The sequence below is a fragment of the Muntiacus reevesi genome, chromosome 12 (genome assembly GCF_963930625.1).
Source record: "Muntiacus reevesi chromosome 12, mMunRee1.1, whole genome shotgun sequence".
Classification (NCBI taxonomy): domain Eukaryota; kingdom Metazoa; phylum Chordata; class Mammalia; order Artiodactyla; family Cervidae; genus Muntiacus; species Muntiacus reevesi.
Genome location: NC_089260.1, coordinates 76,805,568 through 76,829,549, shown reverse-complemented (window position 1 = coordinate 76,829,549; position 23,982 = coordinate 76,805,568). Strand labels below are relative to the sequence as shown.

The 23,982-nt window shown below is 69.4% G+C and overlaps 1 protein-coding gene across 1 annotated transcript; it reads left to right on the top strand.

The window, feature by feature from the left end:
- EPPK1 (epiplakin 1) lies at positions 1 to 23,982 on the top strand. The gene is made up of 5 exons (XM_065902612.1): positions 1 to 24; positions 4,220 to 15,089; positions 16,361 to 16,397; positions 16,621 to 20,983; positions 22,478 to 23,982. The coding sequence occupies exons 2-5, from the start codon at positions 4,253 to 4,255 to the stop codon at positions 23,825 to 23,827; spliced, it is 16,587 nt and encodes a 5,528-aa protein (XP_065758684.1). The 5' UTR covers positions 1 to 24; positions 4,220 to 4,252; the 3' UTR covers positions 23,828 to 23,982.

The window sequence follows — 23,982 nt, the reverse complement described above, 5'->3', positions numbered from 1 at the left end:
AGCGCTGCGGCGCCGTCTGGGCAGGTGGGGCCGCACTCACACGCCTGGGGGGTCTCGCCCCGGCCTGCAGGGGCTGGGGTGGAGGCGCGACGCACCTGGGGGTAGCCGGGAGTTCAGGGTCCGGGAGAGCAGGGCGCTGAGGCCCGGCTCCCTCCCAACTAGCCATGGTGGGCGAGGTGCGGGGGGCGGGTCCCGCCCGGGTCCCGCCCGTCGGCCCCCAGCTCCCCGCCTCTGCGCAGGTGGGAACGCTGAGGTTCCCCGCCTGGGCGTGGGAGACGTGGCCCGCCGGGCAGGGGTCTCGCCTGTCCCGCGGTTTCCGGGCGGACGGGTGCGCGCCTGGGTGGGGCCCTGCAGGTCCGGTTCCTCCTGCCCGGCCCCTGCCTTGCAGGGCGGGGGGCGTTTGCCGCTGGAGCCAGTCCAAGGGCCCAGGGCGCTCAGCGGTCGGGTTGGCAAACCGACAGGGTGGACGGGCTTCTGGCCCGGTGCTGGGTCAGGGAAGCCAGCACTTACCCTCGGAGGGAGATCCCTGCCGTTGGGGAGGGTGGCCACAGGGACCCCTGCGTGGCGCCAGCCCCAGGTCCTCTGGAGGCGGGGTCGGGAGGGACTGTGCGGCAGCCTCCCGCCTCCCAGCCAGGCTTCTGTCTGGCCCCTCATCTCTGCTCCCTGCACCCAGTGCAGGTGGGCGGGATCTGCTGCCTGGTGCGGGCCAAAGGCCAAAGTCACTGCCTCCCTGTGCCAGCCCAGGGCACCTGGCCATTTGGTTCTCTTCTTATCAGGTCCTGGAGAAGGAAGTGGCAACCCACTCCAGTATTCTTGCCTGTAGAATCCCATGGACAGAGGAGCCTGGTGGGCTACAGTCCATGGGGTCACAAAAGAGTCAGACGTGACTGAGCAACTAAACCTTAGCAGGTTCAGGAGGACAGCCAGTGTGTGACCCCAGCCCAGACTGGTGTGCTGCCCTGGGGGGAAGGCGCTGCCCCACCCTTCTCAAGAATTGTCCTCCTACTTCTTGTCCCCTGGGGTCCCCTGAAGGGGGCCTGCACCCAGGAAGCCCCAGAAGGGGTCCTTCTCTCAGATTCCCGCTCCAGTGCTGGGACTCTGTCGGCCCCTCGCCCAGATGCAAGAACACCTACGCCTTCTGCCACCACTTCCCAGGACACCTGAGACTGGTCTGCCCAGGGCCCCCACTCCTGAGGCCCCGGACACCCCTCATGCACCCAAATCTGTCTCTCTTGAGCTCCGGACCCCCTGTCCAGCTGCTTCCACGAGGTTCCCACTTCAGACTCCAGGCCCCCACTCCCAGGCCACTCCTCACATCCTGCCTGATATGGGATCCGGGGGCTCAAACCAGCCCCAAGGTCACTGATGGCCAAGCAGGCCTCGGTGCAGCTGCAGTTACCCGGCCGCCCCTGACTGGCCCCATGGCCAGCAGGCCACGGCCCTCTCCCTCTCAGAGCCGCCTCTGTGCTCTGAGGTCCTCTTGCTCCTCTGGGCCTCCTTTCTGGCCACTGGCGCTCCCCGACAGCACCGCCCACAGGGCCCACGCCTGACCCTGTGGCCCAGAAACCCTCCCCTGTTTGCCAGTGGTGAGGTGCCCCCTTCCCTCCCACCCTGGTCCCTGCCGGACAGCAGCTGACAGGCGCTGCTCTGGCTGCCTGTAGCCCTGTTTCCCGGGCCCCTCTGGCTAGCCCACACTGTCTGAAGCCAGCCCCGGAGCGAGGCACATGGTATGGGGGAGCGGGCTGGACCCTGGGCGGGCAGGCAGCAGGGCTCCCGGCAGCGAGTGACAGGCTCAGGGATCGGCCTTGGGGGGCTCCTGGGGTGGAAGGCGAGGAGGCTGGGGACAGGGGGACAGGCTGGCCCACGGTGCTGGGAGATGAGGGCACCGCGGTCACAGCAGGTCCTGAACCCCACTGCCCAGGCGCCATACTCCTCGTCCTGGGGAGCCGTGTAGGAGATGGAGGACCGATCCCGGCTCCTGCTGCCAGTGTGAGTCGGGCCAGGGGCATGGGGCTCACGGTCTCCTCTTGGTGACCCAGTCCTGCTCCCCTCGCCCGCCCTCACCCTTGTGCCTGAGTCTCTTCTCTCTGGCTGCGGCCTTTGCTGCCAGATGGGCCGGGAGGAGCCCCGTGCAGCACTGGGGCCCAACCCCGCCTTACAGTCCCTCCTCCCGTGGCGAGGTCCGCTCCCCAGCTGGGAGGGTCACCCTTCTTGCACATCTCTGGTTCCTGGACCTGCGTGGCACCCCGCCTGTGAGCTGGGGCAGCTCGGAGCCTTCAGAGCCCCTCACCATGGAGCCCCCTCAGCCGGCCCTGCCTGTGGAGACCCGAGCCTCTCCCAGTCTCTCGAAGCCTTTAGTAACCTTTCCCAAAGCCTGGATCTTAACCACCCTCCTCTCCCCTCACTGGGTGCCTTTGTCCCATCTTCTCAAGGGCCTGATACTACGCCCCGAGCACCCGCCCTCCGTGGCTTGCTCACCTTGAGAGAGCTGGACCGCGGCAGTGCTTCTTGGACACTGGCCAGTGGCAGCGGCCGAGGGAGCAAAGATCCAGGCCAGGCCTCCATGTCTGCCCAGTCCCGGCACGAACTCAGACTCAGGGCAGCAGACCATCTGCTGTGCCACTGGGCGCTGGGCCCCACATCTAGGTGGAGAAGGAGGGAACAGGCTTTTGCCCCTGGGTGGGCCCAGCTGTGGGGTGTGAGGGGCTGAGCAGAGCTTAGGGTGCAAGCTCTGCAGGGCTGGGGTGGGGGAGCTGCTCCCAGGCAGTGGCTCTGGGGCACCGCAGAGCTTGAGGCTCCTTGTGAGTCCACTAGGCACCGTGTTCAGGAGGTGCTGGAGGGTCTGGGCTTCGGCTGTGGTCGGGGTGAATGGGGAAATGTCACCAGAGAGGAGGGGCCCCACGCCCGGTGACCCAGAGGTCAGGTAGGTTGAATCTGAAATGTATCTGTCAGGTGTGGTGGCTGGAGCTGAGGTCACCTGAGCGAACTCACCTGCAGAGTGGGCCAGGGTGTGAGGGGCTCTGGGCAGTTGGTCAGGAGGTGAGAATGGGTGTAACCCGGCCCAGGACTGAGGGTGTGGTTCTTTGGAACGTGGGTGTGGACTGGCCCCCGGGCGTCTGGGTGGCTTCGAAGCACAGAATTACTCTCCCACAGTCAGGGTGCCAGGGTCTGGGATCCGCACGTCAGCATCTGCTGTTTCTGGGGCCTGAAGTTGCGTGGCCCATCTGCCTCCCTCACGGGGCATCCTCCCCACATTTGTCTCCCGTGAGGACACTGTCATGTTGGGATAAGGCCTCCCTGCACCAGTGTGACTGCGCCCTAACCTATAACGTCATCACATCTGCAAAGATCCTGTTTCTAAATAAGGTCACAGTTGCAGGTGCTGAGGGTTAGGTCTTGGCTAGGCCTTAGACGTGCCTGCTGGGGAGAGGTGACCGGCCAAGTGGTGGAGGAGGGAGGTGTATGGTTTTGGTGGGGCAGAAGGGTCGGCACTGGTCACCGCCACTCGGGACCGGGGCCACAGCTGTCGGCTGAGGGGGACGGCCATGGAGGTGCAGGGTGCTGAGCAGCAACCAGGGACCAGTAGGGCCGGGAGACTCGAGCCTGGCCCCACCCGTGGCACCAGCACCCCAGCGTGAGCCCTGGGTCCTCCTGGGCTGCCGAGGCCAGGCGTGGGCACAGAGTGGCCATGGGCCAGGGGACGCCGGCAGGCTGAGGCGGGATACCTGGGCAGGTCAGAGGATGGGGATCTGGCTGGGAAGCCCAGTGGGGAGCCAGGAGGGAGCAGAGGCCTGAGCAGCAGGGGGTCAAGGTGGGGAGGCCGCTGGGCAGGGAGCGGGGAAGAGCACCGGTGGTGGAGTCTGCTCAAGGGTGGTGGGGCAGGGACGGGCCCTGAAGGAGACGGGAGGAGTCGGGAGGCCAAGGGGGCCTGGAGGCCAAGCCCCTGCACTGGGACTCCCAGAGGAGTGGGACGAGGGTGTGGCCAGAAGATGGCCTGTAGGACAAGGCGGATCCCGCGACACCCGCAGGCTGTGCTGGGGTCCCAGTGCTCCCGTGGCTCCGCCTGGGACCCAAGGGTGAGAGGAGGGGCTGAAGCTGGAGGCTGCCCTTCCTTCCTCAGGAGGGCTGGTGGCACTAGAGGTGGGTCCAGGGTGCGGGGTGGACCTCCCACCTGCCCGGGCTGTTGCAGGGCCTCTAACAGAAGCTTTCCACCCCGCAGGGAGCAGAAGTGGTCCTCGCTGAGTTCTGCAAGATGAACGGCCACACCTCTCCTCCTCGTGACCTCCTAGTCATTGGTGGCACCGGGCCGGCTGCTGTCTCCAAGACCGTGAAGGCCGTGCTGGGAGCTGGCACCCCATCTGCGCCCCAGGCCAGGAGCATCGCCGGGGTGTGGGTGGAGGCCTCGGGCCAGGCCCAGGATCTCTATGCTGCCATGAAGCAGGGTCTCCTGCCCTCCGGGCTTGGGCTGGCTCTGCTGGAGGCCCAGGCAGCCACAGGGGGCCTGGTGGACCCCACGCAGGGCCAGCTGCTCCCCGTGTCTGAGGCCCTGCAGCAGGGCCTGGTGGGCTTGGAACTCAAGGAGAAGTTGCTGACTGCCGAGCGTGCGGCCACTGGGTACCCTGATCCCTATGGGGGCGAGAAGCTGGCCCTCTTCCAGGCCATTAGGAAGGAGGTGGTAGACAGGGCGCTGGGGTGGAACTGGCTGGAGGCCCAGCTGGCGACTGGGGGCCTGGTGGACCCCATCCGGGGGGTGCGTGTGGCCCCCGAGCTGGCCTGCCAGCAGGGCCTCCTGGATCAGGAGACGTGGCATGGGCTGTCAGCGCTGGGGCCCGGCTCGAGCGCCCTGGGCTTCCTGGACCCCAACACACTGGAGCAGCTGCTCTACCGGGAGTTGCTGGGCAGGTGTGTGAAGGCGCCCAGCACAGGGCTGGCCCTACTGCCCCTCAAGATCACGTTCCATACCCTGGGTGGGGCTGTGAGCTTGGCTGAGCTGCTGGAGGTGGGGATCTTGGACGAGGAGACAGCCCAAGGTCTGCGGGAGGGCCGGCTGGCGGTGCCAGACGTGGGTGCCCGCGCTGAGGTGCGGCGTTACCTGCAGGGCAGTGGTGGGGTGGCGGGGGTTGTCCTGCTGCCCGCAGGGCACAAGAAGGGCTTCCTCCAGGCCGCGGCCGAGCATCTGCTTCCCACGGGTGCCGTGCTTCTGCTCCTGGAGGCTCAGGCTGCCACCTGCACGCTGGTGGACCCAGCCACTGGCCGGCAGCTGCGGGTGGATGAGGCGGTTCGGGCAGGCCTGGTCACCCCTGAGCTCCACAGGCAGCTCCAGGTGGCAGAGAAGGCAGTGACGGGCTACCACGACCCCTTCAGTGGCACCCGCGTTCCCCTTTTCCAGGCCATGAAGAAGGAGTTGGTGGACCAGCCTCTGGCACTCAGGCTCCTGGACGCCCAGCTGGCCACGGGTGGGCTAGTGTGTCCTGCCCACCGGCTCCGGCTGCCCATGGAGGCTGCCCTGTGCCTCGGCTGCCTGGACGAAGAGACTCAGCAGCACCTCGCGAGGGCTGCTGGCTTCTTGGATCCCAGCACGCACGAGAGCCTCAGCTACGGGCAGCTGCTGGCCCGCTGCGTCACTGACCTGGAGACAGGGCTGGCGTTCCTGCCCATCTCAGCGGGGAGCCCTGGGGAGGAGCCCCAGGGGCCCCTGTTCATCGAGCACAGCACCCGGCAGGTCTTGAGTGCTGCCACGGCCACCGTCTCTGTAGGCAGGTTCCAGGGTTGGCCCACGTCGCTCTGGGAGCTGCTCTTCTCCGAGGCGGTCCCTATGGAGCAGAGGGTGACGCTGATCCAGCAGCACAAGCACGGGGCCCTCTCAGTGGAGGAGCTGGCGGCTGCGCTGAGGGCCACCCATGAGCAGGCTGCAGCCACAGCCAGAACCACCTTTGCTGGGCTCAGGGTCCCCGTGACTCCGGGAGAGCTGCTGAGAGCAGAGATCATCGGCCAGGATGTTTATGAGCAGCTGGAACATGGCCAGACCACGGCCCAGGACGTGGCCAGCCTGGACTCAGTGCAAAGGTACTTGCAAGGCACTGGCTGCATCGCTGGCTTGCTGCTGCCTGGGTCCCAGGAGCCCCTCAGCATCCACGAGGCTTACAGGAAGGGGCTTCTCAGGCCAGGCACGGCACTCATCCTCCTGGAGGCACAGGCAGCCACTGGCTTCATCGTCGATCCCAAAGAGAACAGGAGATACTCCGTGGAGGAGGCGCTGAGGGCTGGTGTCATCGGGCCTGAGATGTTTGCCAAGCTGCTGTCGGCCGAGCGTGCTGTCACCGGCTACACCGACCCCTACACCGGACAGCAGATCTCCCTCTTCCAGGCCATGAAGAAGGACCTCATCGTGCGCGAGCACGGCATCCGCCTGCTGGAGGCCCAGATCGCCACGGGCGGCGTCATCGACCCCGTGCACAGCCACCGCGTGCCCGTGGACGTGGCCTACCAGCGCGGCTACTTCGACGAGGAGATGAACCGCATCCTGCAGGACCCCAGCGACGACACCAAGGGCTTCTTCGACCCCAACACGCACGAGAACCTCACGTACATGCAGCTGCTGGAGCGCTGCGTGCGCGACCCCGACAAGGGGCTCTATCTGTTGCCACTTAAAAGCACACGAACCCTGCTGGCAGATGAGGCCACCCGGCAGGCCTTCCGGAGCCTGCTGCTGTCGGTGCAGCACGGGCGGTTCCAGGGACGGAGGGTGTCTGCTTGGGAGTTGGTCAACTCGGAGTACATCAGCGAGGCACGCCGGCGGTGGCTGCTGCAGAGCTTCCGACAGCACCAGGTGTCCCTGGAGGAGGTCTCGAAGCTGCTGGAGAGGGAGGTGGAGAGCCGGGCAGACATCGCCCTCCCCACACTGCGGGGCCGGGTGACTGCCTGCCAGCTCCGGGAGGCTGGTGTCGTTGACCAGGAGGTCCTGGGCCGTGTGCTGGCGGGGACGCTCAGCCCTGAGGCCCTGCTCTGCACAGAGAGCGTCTGCAAGTTCCTGTGCGGCTCAGGCGCCGTGGGTGGCGTGCTCCTGCAGCCCTCTACCCGGCGGCTCAGCCTCTACCAGGCCATGAAGCAGAAGCTGCTGGGGCCAGGAGTGGCCCTGGCCCTGCTGGAGGCCCAGGCAGCCACGGGGGCCATGACCGACCCCCACAGCCTGGAGACCACGTCCTTGGATGAGGCTGTGCGCCGGGGGCTCGTGGGGCCGGAGCTTTACAGCAGGCTGACATGGGCTGAGTGCGCTGTCACGGGCTTCCCGGACCCCTTCTCTGGAAAGCTGCTGTCCCTGTTCCAGGCCATGAAGAAGGGCCTTGTCCCTGCAGAGCAGGCTGTCCGCTTCCTGGAGGCCCAGGTGGCCACGGGCGGGGTTATTGACCCCACCAGCCACCACCACCTCCCCATGCTCGTGGCCTTGCAGCATGGCTACATTGACCAGGAGGTGGTGTTGGCCTTGTCTGACTCTAAGACCTTCCCCACACCTGACGGCAGGGGACACACCAGCTATGCCCAGCTTCTGGAGCAGTGTGTAAGGGACGAGGCCTCTGGCCTTCACTTTTTGCCCCTGCCGGAAAGTGCCCCTACGGTCCCCACGGATGAGCAGGTGCGGAAGACCCTGAAGGCCATCCAGGGGGCTGAAGACGGCACGTCCCTCTGGGAGCTGCTGGAGTCCTGCCACTTCACTAAGGAGCAGCGGAGGGGCTTCCTGGAGGACTTCAGGGAGGGGAGGATTACGACACAGCAGCTGCAGGCAGCCGTGCAGAGGCAGGTGCAGGAGGCAGAGCTCCTGGCAAGGGCCCATGTCATGCTGCCCGGCCCCCGCGGCGGGGTGCCCGCCGTCTGGCTGCTGGATGCTGGCGTCATCACCCGGGAGACCCTGGAGGCGCTGGCACGGGGCATGCAGTCGCCTGCCGAGGTCGCTGAGCAGCCGACGGTGCGGGTCTGCCTCTGGGGCACGGGCTGTGTGGCCGGGGTGCTGCTGCAGCCCTCAGGGGCCAAGGTGAGCATTGCCCGGGCTGTGAGGGATGGCCTCCTGCCTGCCGGCCTGGGGCAGAGACTACTGGAGGCCCAGGTGGCGTCTGGCTCTCTTGTGGATCCTTTGACCAACCAGAGACTGTCGGTGGAGGAGGCGGTCAAGGCTGGCCTGGTGGCCGGGGCACTGAGTGAGCAGCTCCAGCAGGTTGAGAGGGCAGTGGCTGGTTACATGGACCCCTGCTCGGGAGGCTCCCTCTCACTGTGGCAGGCGGTGGAGAAAGGGCTCATGCCTCGGAGCGAGGGCCTCCCGCTCCTGCAGGCGCAACTGGCCACAGGGGGTGTGGTGGACCCCGTCTACGGGGTGCACCTGCCCCAGGTGGCAGCTTATAGGCTCGGCCTCCTGGATGAGCAGACAAGCAGTACGCTGACCTCAACGGATGAGGACAGCAAGTTCTTCTTCGACCCAGGCACACGGGACAAGGTGACCTATGGACAGCTCAAGGAGCGCTGTGTCCTGGATGCCGACACTGGCTTGTGGCTGCTGCCACTCCCCCAGGACATGGTGCTAGAGGTGGATGACCACACAGCAGTGGCCCTAAGGGCCATGAAGGTGCCGGTTGGGACAGGGAGGTTCAGAGGGCTCAGAATCTCACTCTGGGACCTGCTGCATTCAGAGTATGTAGGGCTCGACAAGCGGCGGGAGCTGGCAGCACTCTGCCAGTCTGGGAGGGCCACGGCCCTGCGGCAGGTGGTCACTGCGGTCACCACCCTAGTTGAGGCCTCAGAGAGGCAGCCCTCACAGGCCACCTTCAGGGGTCTCCGGAAGCAGGTGTCAGCCAACGACCTGTTCAGGTCCCAGCTAATTGACAAGAAGACGCTAGATGAGCTGAGTCAAGGGAAGAGGACTGTGCAGGAGGTGGCAGAGATGGACCATGTGCGGCGGTACTTGGAAGGGGGCAGCTTCATCGCTGGGGTCCTCATCCAGGACACCAAGGAGAAGATGAGCATCTCAGAGGCTCTGAGAAGAAATGTCCTGCGGCCAGGCACAGCCCTGGTGCTGCTGGAGGCACAGGCGGCCACCGGCTTCCTCATTGACCCTGTGGAGAACTGCAAGCTGACTGTGCAGGAGGCATTCGCAGCCGGGATGTTTGGCAGGGAAACCTACCAGAAGCTGCTGTCGGCCGAGCGCGCTGTCACTGGCTACACCGACCCCTACACCGGGGAGCAGATCTCCCTCTTCCAGGCCATGAAGAAGGACCTCATCGTGCGCGAGCACGGCATCCGCCTGCTGGAGGCCCAGATCGCCACAGGCGGCATCATCGACCCCGTGCACAGCCACCGCGTGCCCGTGGACGTGGCCTACCAGCGCGGCTACTTCGACGAGGAGATGAACCGCGTGCTGGAGGACCCCAGCGACGACACCAAGGGCTTCTTCGACCCCAACACACACGAGAACCTCACATACATGCAGCTGCTGGAGCGCTGTGTGGAGGACCCTGAGACAGGGCTCTACATGCTGCAAGTCGTAAAGAAAGGAGAAACCTATGTGTACATTGATGAAGCCACAAGGCAAGCCCTGCAGTCAAAAACTACTGAAATGCTCGTGGGCATGTTTGCCCAGCAGGTGGTTTCCTTCTGGGACCTGCTGTCCTCATCGTACTTCACGGAGGAAAGGAAGAAAGAGCTTGTCCAGGGGTACAAAGCTGGGAACATCAGCTTAGAGCAGCTGCTGAAGGTCATCACCACGACAGTCGAAGAAACAGAACAGCAAAACAAGGGCATCAGGCTGGCAGCCATTGGAGGAGAGGTGACGGCTGCAGAGCTATTTAACTCAGGAATCATCGATAAGAAGACACTGGATGCGCTACACAATGAGGGAGCAGGGGGAAAGGACCTCTGCTGCCTGCCGCACGTGAAGGTCTACCTGGAAGGCAGCGGCTGCATCGCAGGGCTGACCATGCCCTCCACCCATGAGGTGCTGAGCTTCTATGAGGCCAGCAGGAAAGGGCTTATCCCCATGGGATTTGCAGCCCACCTGCTGGAGGCTCAGGCGGCCACGGGATTCCTGCTGGACCCCCACAGCCACCAGAGGCTCTCCGTGGATGATGCTGTGGCCGCTGGCCTGGTGGGTGAGGAACTGCAAGAGAGACTCCTAAATGCTGAGAAGGCCGCCAGGGGATACACAGACCCAGGCACAGGACACACCATGTCCTTGTTCCAGGCAATGCAGAGGAAGCTGGTGAAACGGGAGTTGGCGCTCAGACTGCTTGAGGTGCAGGTGGCCACGGGGGGAGTCATGGACCCACAGCACCACCACCGGCTTCCACTGGATGCTGCCTACAAACGCGGCTGTCTGGACCAGGACACGTACCCACTGGTGGCAGAGCAGAAGTGTATGAATAAACGGTTTGTGGATCCCAACACTCAGGAGAAGGTGACTTACCAGGAACTGCAGGAGAGGAGCCGCCGAGATGAGAAGACCGGCTGGGCTCTGTTCCCAGTGCTCAAGGATGAACAGGAATCCCAGTTCATAGATGAGACCACTAGACGAGCGCTTGAGGCTGAGCGGGTGGAAGTGATAGTGGGGCGGTTTAAAGGCCACAGGCCATCAGTCTGGGAATTGCTGAATTCTGAATACGTGACAGAGGACAAAAAACTAGAATTAGTACAAAAATACAAGAGGGAAACAGCAAATGCATTAGAAAAGGTGGTAAAAGTGATCTTTGAGATAATCAGTGAGAAAGAAAAGAACAATAAGCAACTATGGTTCAGAGGTATCAGAAAACAGATCACAGCTACTGAGCTGCTGACGTCATCCATCATAAGCAGGGAGACGCTGCAGGCCTTGGAGTCCGGGCAGGCCTCTGTGGATGCTGTCACAAAGAACGAGGTGGTGAGGCGCTACCTGGAGGGCACCAGCTGCATCGCGGGCGTGCTGGTCCCCGCCAAGGACGAGCCCGGGCGCCAGGAGAAGATGAGCATCTACCAGGCCATGTGGAAGGGCGTCCTGCGGCCGGGCACGGCCCTGGTGCTGCTGGAGGCGCAGGCGGCCACGGGCTTCGTCATCGACCCCGTGCGCAACCAGAAGCTGTCCGTGGAGGAGGCGGTGGCCGCGGGCGTGGTGGGCGGCGAGCTCCAGGAGAAGCTGCTGTCGGCCGAGCGCGCGGTCACCGGCTACACCGACCCCTACACCGGGCAGCAGATCTCCCTCTTCCAGGCCATGAAGAAGGACCTCATCGTGCGCGAGCACGGCATCCGCCTGCTGGAGGCCCAGATCGCCACGGGCGGCGTCATCGACCCCGTGCACAGCCACCGCGTGCCCGTGGACGTGGCCTACCAGCGCGGCTACTTCGACGAGGAGATGAACCGCGTGCTGGAGGACCCCAGCGACGACACCAAGGGCTTCTTCGACCCCAACACGCACGAGAACCTCACGTACGTGCAGCTGCTGCGGCGCTGCGTGCGCGACCCCGACACGGGGCTCTACATGCTGCAGCTGGCCGGCCGGGGCTCCGCCCTCCACCAGCTGGGCGAGGAGCTGCGCGCCGCCCTGCGCGACACCCGCGTGACGCTGGGCGCGGGCCTCCCGCGGGGCCAGCCCGTCTCCGTGTGGGAGCTCCTCTTCTACCGGGAGGTGTCCGAGAGTCAGCGGCAGGACCTGCTGCGCCGGTACCGGGCGGGCGCGCTGACCGCGCGGGAGGTGGGCGCCGCCCTCGTCCCGCTGCTGGCCGAGGCCGAGGCCGGGGTCGCGCGCCCCGGCGCCCCGGACCCTCGGGGGGCGCTGCGTGCCGCCACCATGGAGGTCCGGCTGGGCCGCCTGCGGGGGCCCGCGGTGCCCGTGTGGGACGTGCTGGACTCCGGCTACGTGAGCGCCGCCACGCGGGAGCAGCTGCTGGCCCAGTTCGGGTCGGGGACGCTGGGCTTGCCCGCGCTGACCCGCAGGCTGACCACCATCATCGAGGAGGCTGAGGCGGCCCACGGGACCGAGCCCGCCCTCTCCCGAGGGGGCGGAGCCTCCGGGCAGCGGGCCGCCGCGGGACCGTCCCCTGGCCAGGACGCTGACGCCGCCGCCGCCAGGGCCCTGCTGGAGCAGGCCCTGCGCGCCGCCACCATGGAGGTGCGCGTCGGGCGGTTCCAGGGCCGGCCCGTCTCCGTGTGGGAGGTCCTCTTCTCCTCCTACCTGAGCCAGGCCCGCCGGGACGAGCTGCTGGCCCAGCACGCGACCGGCGCCCTGGCCCTGCCCGCCCTGGTCGCCGTCCTCACCCAGCTCATCGAGGAGACGGAGGAGCGGCTGAGCAAGGTGTCCTTCCGGGGCCTGAGGCGCCAGGTGTCGGCCTCCGAGCTGCACACGTCCGGGATCCTGGGCCCCGAGACCCTGCGGGACCTGGCCCAGGGCACCAAGACCCTGCAGGAGGTGACGGAGATGGACTCGGTGAAGCGCTACCTGGAGGGCACCAGCTGCATCGCGGGCGTGCTGGTCCCCGCCAAGGACGAGCCCGGGCGCCAGGAGAAGATGAGCATCTACCAGGCCATGTGGAAGGGCGTCCTGCGGCCGGGCACGGCCCTGGTGCTGCTGGAGGCGCAGGCGGCCACGGGCTTCGTCATCGACCCCGTGCGCAACCAGAAGCTGTCCGTGGAGGAGGCGGTGGCCGCGGGCGTGGTGGGCGGCGAGCTCCAGGAGAAGCTGCTGTCGGCCGAGCGCGCGGTCACCGGCTACACCGACCCCTACACCGGGCAGCAGATCTCCCTCTTCCAGGCCATGAAGAAGGACCTCATCGTGCGCGAGCACGGCATCCGCCTGCTGGAGGCCCAGATCGCCACGGGCGGCGTCATCGACCCCGTGCACAGCCACCGCGTGCCCGTGGACGTGGCCTACCAGCGCGGCTACTTCGACGAGGAGATGAACCGCGTGCTGGAGGACCCCAGCGACGACACCAAGGGCTTCTTCGACCCCAACACGCACGAGAACCTCACGTACGTGCAGCTGCTGCGGCGCTGCGTGCGCGACCCCGACACGGGGCTCTACATGCTGCAGCTGGCCGGCCGGGGCTCCGCCCTCCACCAGCTGGGCGAGGAGCTGCGCGCCGCCCTGCGCGACACCCGCGTGACGCTGGGCGCGGGCCTCCCGCGGGGCCAGCCCGTCTCCGTGTGGGAGCTCCTCTTCTACCGGGAGGTGTCCGAGAGTCAGCGGCAGGACCTGCTGCGCCGGTACCGGGCGGGCGCGCTGACCGCGCGGGAGGTGGGCGCCGCCCTCGTCCCGCTGCTGGCCGAGGCCGAGGCCGGGGTCGCGCGCCCCGGCGCCCCAGACCCTCGGGGGGCGCTGCGTGCCGCCACCATGGAGGTCCGGCTGGGCCGCCTGCGGGGGCCCGCGGTGCCCGTGTGGGACGTGCTGGACTCCGGCTACGTGAGCGCCGCCACGCGGGAGCAGCTGCTGGCCCAGTTCGGGTCGGGGACGCTGGGCTTGCCCGCGCTGACCCGCAGGCTGACCACCATCATCGAGGAGGCTGAGGCGGCCCACGGGACCGAGCCCGCCCTCTCCCGAGGGGGCGGAGCCTCCGGGCAGCGGGCCGCCGCGGGACCGTCCCCTGGCCAGGACGCTGACGCCGCCGCCGCCAGGGCCCTGCTGGAGCAGGCCCTGCGCGCCGCCACCATGGAGGTGCGCGTCGGGCGGTTCCAGGGCCGGCCCGTCTCCGTGTGGGAGGTCCTCTTCTCCTCCTACCTGAGCCAGGCCCGCCGGGACGAGCTGCTGGCCCAGCACGCGACCGGCGCCCTGGCCCTGCCCGCCCTGGTCGCCGTCCTCACCCAGCTCATCGAGGAGACGGAGGAGCGGCTGAGCAAGGTGTCCTTCCGGGGCCTGAGGCGCCAGGTGTCGGCCTCCGAGCTGCACACGTCCGGGATCCTGGGCCCCGAGACCCTGCGGGACCTGGCCCAGGGCACCAAGACCCTGCAGGAGGTGACGGAGATGGACTCGGTGAAGCGCTACCTGGAGGGCACCAGCTGCATCGCGGGCGTGCTGGTCCCCGCCAAGGACGAGCCCGGGCGCCAGGAGAAGATGAGCATCTACCAGGCCATGTGGAAGGGCGTCCTGCGGCCGGGCACGGCCCTGGTGCTGCTGGAGGCGCAGGCGGCCACGGGCTTCGTCATCGACCCCGTGCGCAACCAGAAGCTGTCCGTGGAGGAGGCGGTGGCCGCGGGCGTGGTGGGCGGCGAGCTCCAGGAGAAGCTGCTGTCGGCCGAGCGCGCGGTCACCGGCTACACCGACCCCTACACCGGGCAGCAGATCTCCCTCTTCCAGGCCATGAAGAAGGACCTCATCGTGCGCGAGCACGGCATCCGCCTGCTGGAGGCCCAGATCGCCACGGGCGGCGTCATCGACCCCGTGCACAGCCACCGCGTGCCCGTGGACGTGGCCTACCAGCGCGGCTACTTCGACGAGGAGATGAACCGCGTGCTGGAGGACCCCAGCGACGACACCAAGGGCTTCTTCGACCCCAACACGCACGAGAACCTCACGTACGTGCAGCTGCTGCGGCGCTGCGTGCGCGACCCCGACACGGGGCTCTACATGCTGCAGCTGGCCGGCCGGGGCTCCGCCCTCCACCAGCTGGGCGAGGAGCTGCGCGCCGCCCTGCGCGACACCCGCGTGACGCTGGGCGCGGGCCTCCCGCGGGGCCAGCCCGTCTCCGTGTGGGAGCTCCTCTTCTACCGGGAGGTGTCCGAGAGTCAGCGGCAGGACCTGCTGCGCCGGTACCGGGCGGGCGCGCTGACCGCGCGGGAGGTGGGCGCCGCCCTCGTCCCGCTGCTGGCCGAGGCCGAGGCCGGGGTCGCGCGCCCCGGCGCCCCGGACCCTCGGGGGGCGCTGCGTGCCGCCACCATGGAGGTCCGGCTGGGCCGCCTGCGGGGGCCCGCGGTGCCCGTGTGGGACGTGCTGGACTCCGGCTACGTGAGCGCCGCCACGCGGGAGCAGCTGCTGGCCCAGTTCGGGTCGGGGACGCTGGGCTTGCCCGCGCTGACCCGCAGGCTGACCACCATCATCGAGGAGGCTGAGGCGGCCCACGGGACCGAGCCCGCCCTCTCCCGAGGGGGCGGAGCCTCCGGGCAGCGGGCCGCCGCGGGACCGTCCCCTGGCCAGGACGCTGACGCCGCCGCCGCCAGGGCCCTGCTGGAGCAGGCCCTGCGCGCCGCCACCATGGAGGTGCGCGTCGGGCGGTTCCAGGGCCGGCCCGTCTCCGTGTGGGAGGTCCTCTTCTCCTCCTACCTGAGCCAGGCCCGCCGGGACGAGCTGCTGGCCCAGCACGCGACCGGCGCCCTGGCCCTGCCCGCCCTGGTCGCCGTCCTCACCCAGCTCATCGAGGAGACGGAGGAGCGGCTGAGCAAGGTGTCCTTCCGGGGCCTGAGGCGCCAGGTGTCGGCCTCCGAGCTGCACACGTCCGGGATCCTGGGCCCCGAGACCCTGCGGGACCTGGCCCAGGGCACCAAGACCCTGCAGGAGGTGACGGAGATGGACTCGGTGAAGCGCTACCTGGAGGGCACCAGCTGCATCGCGGGCGTGCTGGTCCCCGCCAAGGACGAGCCCGGGCGCCAGGAGAAGATGAGCATCTACCAGGCCATGTGGAAGGGCGTCCTGCGGCCGGGCACGGCCCTGGTGCTGCTGGAGGCGCAGGCGGCCACGGGCTTCGTCATCGACCCCGTGCGCAACCAGAAGCTGTCCGTGGAGGAGGCGGTGGCCGCGGGCGTGGTGGGCGGCGAGCTCCAGGAGAAGCTGCTGTCGGCCGAGCGCGCGGTCACCGGCTACACCGACCCCTACACCGGGCAGCAGATCTCCCTCTTCCAGGCCATGAAGAAGGACCTCATCGTGCGCGAGCACGGCATCCGCCTGCTGGAGGCCCAGATCGCCACGGGCGGCGTCATCGACCCCGTGCACAGCCACCGCGTGCCCGTGGACGTGGCCTACCAGCGCGGCTACTTCGACGAGGAGATGAACCGCGTGCTGGAGGACCCCAGCGACGACACCAAGGGCTTCTTCGACCCCAACACGCACGAGAACCTCACGTACGTGCAGCTGCTGCGGCGCTGCGTGCGCGACCCCGACACGGGGCTCTACATGCTGCAGCTGGCCGGCCGGGGCTCCGCCCTCCACCAGCTGGGCGAGGAGCTGCGCGCCGCCCTGCGCGACACCCGCGTGACGCTGGGCGCGGGCCTCCCGCGGGGCCAGCCCGTCTCCGTGTGGGAGCTCCTCTTCTACCGGGAGGTGTCCGAGAGTCAGCGGCAGGACCTGCTGCGCCGGTACCGGGCGGGCGCGCTGACCGCGCGGGAGGTGGGCGCCGCCCTCGTCCCGCTGCTGGCCGAGGCCGAGGCCGGGGTCGCGCGCCCCGGCGCCCCGGACCCTCGGGGGGCGCTGCGTGCCGCCACCATGGAGGTCCGGCTGGGCCGCCTGCGGGGGCCCGCGGTGCCCGTGTGGGACGTGCTGGACTCCGGCTACGTGAGCGCCGCCACGCGGGAGCAGCTGCTGGCCCAGTTCGGGTCGGGGACGCTGGGCTTGCCCGCGCTGACCCGCAGGCTGACCACCATCATCGAGGAGGCTGAGGCGGCCCACGGGACCGAGCCCGCCCTCTCCCGAGGGGGCGGAGCCTCCGGGCAGCGGGCCGCCGCGGGACCGTCCCCTGGCCAGGACGCTGACGCCGCCGCCGCCAGGGCCCTGCTGGAGCAGGCCCTGCGCGCCGCCACCATGGAGGTGCGCGTCGGGCGGTTCCAGGGCCGGCCCGTCTCCGTGTGGGAGGTCCTCTTCTCCTCCTACCTGAGCCAGGCCCGCCGGGACGAGCTGCTGGCCCAGCACGCGACCGGCGCCCTGGCCCTGCCCGCCCTGGTCGCCGTCCTCACCCAGCTCATCGAGGAGACGGAGGAGCGGCTGAGCAAGGTGTCCTTCCGGGGCCTGAGGCGCCAGGTGTCGGCCTCCGAGCTGCACACGTCCGGGATCCTGGGCCCCGAGACCCTGCGGGACCTGGCCCAGGGCACCAAGACCCTGCAGGAGGTGACGGAGATGGACTCGGTGAAGCGCTACCTGGAGGGCACCAGCTGCATCGCGGGCGTGCTGGTCCCCGCCAAGGACGAGCCCGGGCGCCAGGAGAAGATGAGCATCTACCAGGCCATGTGGAAGGGCGTCCTGCGGCCGGGCACGGCCCTGGTGCTGCTGGAGGCGCAGGCGGCCACGGGCTTCGTCATCGACCCCGTGCGCAACCAGAAGCTGTCCGTGGAGGAGGCGGTGGCCGCGGGCGTGGTGGGCGGCGAGCTCCAGGAGAAGCTGCTGTCGGCCGAGCGCGCGGTCACCGGCTACACCGACCCCTACACCGGGCAGCAGATCTCCCTCTTCCAGGCCATGAAGAAGGACCTCATCGTGCGCGAGCACGGCATCCGCCTGCTGGAGGCCCAGATCGCCACGGGCGGCGTCATCGACCCCGTGCACAGCCACCGCGTGCCCGTGGACGTGGCCTACCAGCGCGGCTACTTCGACGAGGAGATGAACCGCGTGCTGGAGGACCCCAGCGACGACACCAAGGGCTTCTTCGACCCCAACACGCACGAGAACCTCACGTACGTGCAGCTGCTGCGGCGCTGCGTGCGCGACCCCGACACGGGGCTCTACATGCTGCAGCTGGCCGGCCGGGGCTCCGCCCTCCACCAGCTGGGCGAGGAGCTGCGCGCCGCCCTGCGCGACACCCGCGTGACGCTGGGCGCGGGCCTCCCGCGGGGCCAGCCCGTCTCCGTGTGGGAGCTCCTCTTCTACCGGGAGGTGTCCGAGAGTCAGCGGCAGGACCTGCTGCGCCGGTACCGGGCGGGCGCGCTGACCGCGCGGGAGGTGGGCGCCGCCCTCGTCCCGCTGCTGGCCGAGGCCGAGGCCGGGGTCGCGCGCCCCGGCGCCCCGGACCCTCGGGGGGCGCTGCGTGCCGCCACCATGGAGGTCCGGCTGGGCCGCCTGCGGGGGCCCGCGGTGCCCGTGTGGGACGTGCTGGACTCCGGCTACGTGAGCGCCGCCACGCGGGAGCAGCTGCTGGCCCAGTTCGGGTCGGGGACGCTGGGCTTGCCCGCGCTGACCCGCAGGCTGACCACCATCATCGAGGAGGCTGAGGCGGCCCACGGGACCGAGCCCGCCCTCTCCCGAGGGGGCGGAGCCTCCGGGCAGCGGGCCGCCGCGGGACCGTCCCCTGGCCAGGACGCTGACGCCGCCGCCGCCAGGGCCCTGCTGGAGCAGGCCCTGCGCGCCGCCACCATGGAGGTGCGCGTCGGGCGGTTCCAGGGCCGGCCCGTCTCCGTGTGGGAGGTCCTCTTCTCCTCCTACCTGAGCCAGGCCCGCCGGGACGAGCTGCTGGCCCAGCACGCGACCGGCGCCCTGGCCCTGCCCGCCCTGGTCGCCGTCCTCACCCAGCTCATCGAGGAGACGGAGGAGCGGCTGAGCAAGGTGTCCTTCCGGGGCCTGAGGCGCCAGGTGTCGGCCTCCGAGCTGCACACGTCCGGGATCCTGGGCCCCGAGACCCTGCGGGACCTGGCCCAGGGCACCAAGACCCTGCAGGAGGTGACGGAGATGGACTCGGTGAAGCGCTACCTGGAGGGCACCAGCTGCATCGCGGGCGTGCTGGTCCCCGCCAAGGACGAGCCCGGGCGCCAGGAGAAGATGAGCATCTACCAGGCCATGTGGAAGGGCGTCCTGCGGCCGGGCACGGCCCTGGTGCTGCTGGAGGCGCAGGCGGCCACGGGCTTCGTCATCGACCCCGTGCGCAACCAGAAGCTGTCCGTGGAGGAGGCGGTGGCCGCGGGCGTGGTGGGCGGCGAGCTCCAGGAGAAGCTGCTGTCGGCCGAGCGCGCGGTCACCGGCTACACCGACCCCTACACCGGGCAGCAGATCTCCCTCTTCCAGGCCATGAAGAAGGACCTCATCGTGCGCGAGCACGGCATCCGCCTGCTGGAGGCCCAGATCGCCACGGGCGGCGTCATCGACCCCGTGCACAGCCACCGCGTGCCCGTGGACGTGGCCTACCAGCGCGGCTACTTCGACGAGGAGATGAACCGCGTGCTGGAGGACCCCAGCGACGACACCAAGGGCTTCTTCGACCCCAACACGCACGAGAACCTCACGTACGTGCAGCTGCTGCGGCGCTGCGTGCGCGACCCCGACACGGGGCTCTACATGCTGCAGCTGGCCGGCCGGGGCTCCGCCCTCCACCAGCTGGGCGAGGAGCTGCGCGCCGCCCTGCGCGACACCCGCGTGACGCTGGGCGCGGGCCTCCCGCGGGGCCAGCCCGTCTCCGTGTGGGAGCTCCTCTTCTACCGGGAGGTGTCCGAGAGTCAGCGGCAGGACCTGCTGCGCCGGTACCGGGCGGGCGCGCTGACCGCGCGGGAGGTGGGCGCCGCCCTCGTCCCGCTGCTGGCCGAGGCCGAGGCCGGGGTCGCGCGCCCCGGCGCCCCGGACCCTCGGGGGGCGCTGCGTGCCGCCACCATGGAGGTCCGGCTGGGCCGCCTGCGGGGGCCCGCGGTGCCCGTGTGGGACGTGCTGGACTCCGGCTACGTGAGCGCCGCCACGCGGGAGCAGCTGCTGGCCCAGTTCGGGTCGGGGACGCTGGGCTTGCCCGCGCTGACCCGCAGGCTGACCACCATCATCGAGGAGGCTGAGGCGGCCCACGGGACCGAGCCCGCCCTCTCCCGAGGGGGCGGAGCCTCCGGGCAGCGGGCCGCCGCGGGACCGTCCCCTGGCCAGGACGCTGACGCCGCCGCCGCCAGGGCCCTGCTGGAGCAGGCCCTGCGCGCCGCCACCATGGAGGTGCGCGTCGGGCGGTTCCAGGGCCGGCCCGTCTCCGTGTGGGAGGTCCTCTTCTCCTCCTACCTGAGCCAGGCCCGCCGGGACGAGCTGCTGGCCCAGCACGCGACCGGCGCCCTGGCCCTGCCCGCCCTGGTCGCCGTCCTCACCCAGCTCATCGAGGAGACGGAGGAGCGGCTGAGCAAGGTGTCCTTCCGGGGCCTGAGGCGCCAGGTGTCGGCCTCCGAGCTGCACACGTCCGGGATCCTGGGCCCCGAGACCCTGCGGGACCTGGCCCAGGGCACCAAGACCCTGCAGGAGGTGACGGAGATGGACTCGGTGAAGCGCTACCTGGAGGGCACCAGCTGCATCGCGGGCGTGCTGGTCCCCGCCAAGGACGAGCCCGGGCGCCAGGAGAAGATGAGCATCTACCAGGCCATGTGGAAGGGCGTCCTGCGGCCGGGCACGGCCCTGGTGCTGCTGGAGGCGCAGGCGGCCACGGGCTTCGTCATCGACCCCGTGCGCAACCAGAAGCTGTCCGTGGAGGAGGCGGTGGCCGCGGGCGTGGTGGGCGGCGAGCTCCAGGAGAAGCTGCTGTCGGCCGAGCGCGCGGTCACCGGCTACACCGACCCCTACACCGGGCAGCAGATCTCCCTCTTCCAGGCCATGAAGAAGGACCTCATCGTGCGCGAGCACGGCATCCGCCTGCTGGAGGCCCAGATCGCCACGGGCGGCGTCATCGACCCCGTGCACAGCCACCGCGTGCCCGTGGACGTGGCCTACCAGCGCGGCTACTTCGACGAGGAGATGAACCGCGTGCTGGAGGACCCCAGCGACGACACCAAGGGCTTCTTCGACCCCAACACGCACGAGAACCTCACGTACGTGCAGCTGCTGCGGCGCTGCGTGCGCGACCCCGACACGGGGCTCTACATGCTGCAGCTGGCCGGCCGGGGCTCCGCCCTCCACCAGCTGGGCGAGGAGCTGCGCGCCGCCCTGCGCGACACCCGCGTGACGCTGGGCGCGGGCCTCCCGCGGGGCCAGCCCGTCTCCGTGTGGGAGCTCCTCTTCTACCGGGAGGTGTCCGAGAGTCAGCGGCAGGACCTGCTGCGCCGGTACCGGGCGGGCGCGCTGACCGCGCGGGAGGTGGGCGCCGCCCTCGTCCCGCTGCTGGCCGAGGCCGAGGCCGGGGTCGCGCGCCCCGGCGCCCCGGACCCTCGGGGGGCGCTGCGTGCCGCCACCATGGAGGTCCGGCTGGGCCGCCTGCGGGGGCCCGCGGTGCCCGTGTGGGACGTGCTGGACTCCGGCTACGTGAGCGCCGCCACGCGGGAGCAGCTGCTGGCCCAGTTCGGGTCGGGGACGCTGGGCTTGCCCGCGCTGACCCGCAGGCTGACCACCATCATCGAGGAGGCTGAGGCGGCCCACGGGACCGAGCCCGCCCTCTCCCGAGGGGGCGGAGCCTCCGGGCAGCGGGCCGCCGCGGGACCGTCCCCTGGCCAGGACGCTGACGCCGCCGCCGCCAGGGCCCTGCTGGAGCAGGCCCTGCGCGCCGCCACCATGGAGGTGCGCGTCGGGCGGTTCCAGGGCCGGCCCGTCTCCGTGTGGGAGGTCCTCTTCTCCTCCTACCTGAGCCAGGCCCGCCGGGACGAGCTGCTGGCCCAGCACGCGACCGGCGCCCTGGCCCTGCCCGCCCTGGTCGCCGTCCTCACCCAGCTCATCGAGGAGACGGAGGAGCGGCTGAGCAAGGTGTCCTTCCGGGGCCTGAGGCGCCAGGTGTCGGCCTCCGAGCTGCACACGTCCGGGATCCTGGGCCCCGAGACCCTGCGGGACCTGGCCCAGGGCACCAAGACCCTGCAGGAGGTGACGGAGATGGACTCGGTGAAGCGCTACCTGGAGGGCACCAGCTGCATCGCGGGCGTGCTGGTCCCCGCCAAGGACGAGCCCGGGCGCCAGGAGAAGATGAGCATCTACCAGGCCATGTGGAAGGGCGTCCTGCGGCCGGGCACGGCCCTGGTGCTGCTGGAGGCGCAGGCGGCCACGGGCTTCGTCATCGACCCCGTGCGCAACCAGAAGCTGTCCGTGGAGGAGGCGGTGGCCGCGGGCGTGGTGGGCGGCGAGCTCCAGGAGAAGCTGCTGTCGGCCGAGCGCGCGGTCACCGGCTACACCGACCCCTACACCGGGCAGCAGATCTCCCTCTTCCAGGCCATGAAGAAGGACCTCATCGTGCGCGAGCACGGCATCCGCCTGCTGGAGGCCCAGATCGCCACGGGCGGCGTCATCGACCCCGTGCACAGCCACCGCGTGCCCGTGGACGTGGCCTACCAGCGCGGCTACTTCGACGAGGAGATGAACCGCGTGCTGGAGGACCCCAGCGACGACACCAAGGGCTTCTTCGACCCCAACACGCACGAGAACCTCACGTACGTGCAGCTGCTGCGGCGCTGCGTGCGCGACCCCGACACGGGGCTCTACATGCTGCAGCTGGCCGGCCGGGGCTCCGCCCTCCACCAGCTGGGCGAGGAGCTGCGCGCCGCCCTGCGCGACACCCGCGTGACGCTGGGCGCGGGCCTCCCGCGGGGCCAGCCCGTCTCCGTGTGGGAGCTCCTCTTCTACCGGGAGGTGTCCGAGAGTCAGCGGCAGGACCTGCTGCGCCGGTACCGGGCGGGCGCGCTGACCGCGCGGGAGGTGGGCGCCGCCCTCGTCCCGCTGCTGGCCGAGGCCGAGGCCGGGGTCGCGCGCCCCGGCGCCCCGGACCCTCGGGGGGCGCTGCGTGCCGCCACCATGGAGGTCCGGCTGGGCCGCCTGCGGGGGCCCGCGGTGCCCGTGTGGGACGTGCTGGACTCCGGCTACGTGAGCGCCGCCACGCGGGAGCAGCTGCTGGCCCAGTTCGGGTCGGGGACGCTGGGCTTGCCCGCGCTGACCCGCAGGCTGACCACCATCATCGAGGAGGCTGAGGCGGCCCACGGGACCGAGCCCGCCCTCTCCCGAGGGGGCGGAGCCTCCGGGCAGCGGGCCGCCGCGGGACCGTCCCCTGGCCAGGACGCTGACGCCGCCGCCGCCAGGGCCCTGCTGGAGCAGGCCCTGCGCGCCGCCACCATGGAGGTGCGCGTCGGGCGGTTCCAGGGCCGGCCCGTCTCCGTGTGGGAGGTCCTCTTCTCCTCCTACCTGAGCCAGGCCCGCCGGGACGAGCTGCTGGCCCAGCACGCGACCGGCGCCCTGGCCCTGCCCGCCCTGGTCGCCGTCCTCACCCAGCTCATCGAGGAGACGGAGGAGCGGCTGAGCAAGGTGTCCTTCCGGGGCCTGAGGCGCCAGGTGTCGGCCTCCGAGCTGCACACGTCCGGGATCCTGGGCCCCGAGACCCTGCGGGACCTGGCCCAGGGCACCAAGACCCTGCAGGAGGTGACGGAGATGGACTCGGTGAAGCGCTACCTGGAGGGCACCAGCTGCATCGCGGGCGTGCTGGTCCCCGCCAAGGACGAGCCCGGGCGCCAGGAGAAGATGAGCATCTACCAGGCCATGTGGAAGGGCGTCCTGCGGCCGGGCACGGCCCTGGTGCTGCTGGAGGCGCAGGCGGCCACGGGCTTCGTCATCGACCCCGTGCGCAACCAGAAGCTGTCCGTGGAGGAGGCGGTGGCCGCGGGCGTGGTGGGCGGCGAGCTCCAGGAGAAGCTGCTGTCGGCCGAGCGCGCGGTCACCGGCTACACCGACCCCTACACCGGGCAGCAGATCTCCCTCTTCCAGGCCATGAAGAAGGACCTCATCGTGCGCGAGCACGGCATCCGCCTGCTGGAGGCCCAGATCGCCACGGGCGGCGTCATCGACCCCGTGCACAGCCACCGCGTGCCCGTGGACGTGGCCTACCAGCGCGGCTACTTCGACGAGGAGATGAACCGCGTGCTGGAGGACCCCAGCGACGACACCAAGGGCTTCTTCGACCCCAACACGCACGAGAACCTCACGTACGTGCAGCTGCTCCAGAGGGCTACTCCGGATCCTGAAACAGGGCTCTTATTCCTTTCTCTCACTGGAAAATGATCGTTCTTTCGTGTTGATTAAAGTTTTTTTCTTTTGTTAAGAATACATAAGAATGTTTTTCAGGATTGTTGGCTTGATATATCTGTTCAGCAGGTTTTACTTCCATGTTCATTACCTTCATGTCTTTCCCCTAGTTTTTATTGTAAATGCTCATT

What these genes read in the sequence shown, in the direction of transcription:
- EPPK1 (XM_065902612.1), top strand. Translation starts at nt 4,253, where the DNA reads ATGAACGGCCACACCTCTCCTCCTCGTGACCTCCTAGTCATTGGTGGC. An exon ending in CGGCGCCCCGGACCCTCGGG is followed by an intron (nt 16,398 to 16,620) that starts GGGCGCTGCGTG and finishes GCCCGCCCTCTC; the next exon opens with CCGAGGGGGCGGAGCCTCCG. An exon ending in TGGCCGAGGCCGAGGCCGGG is followed by an intron (nt 20,984 to 22,477) that starts GTCGCGCGCCCC and finishes ACCGCGCGGGAG; the next exon opens with GTGGGCGCCGCCCTCGTCCC.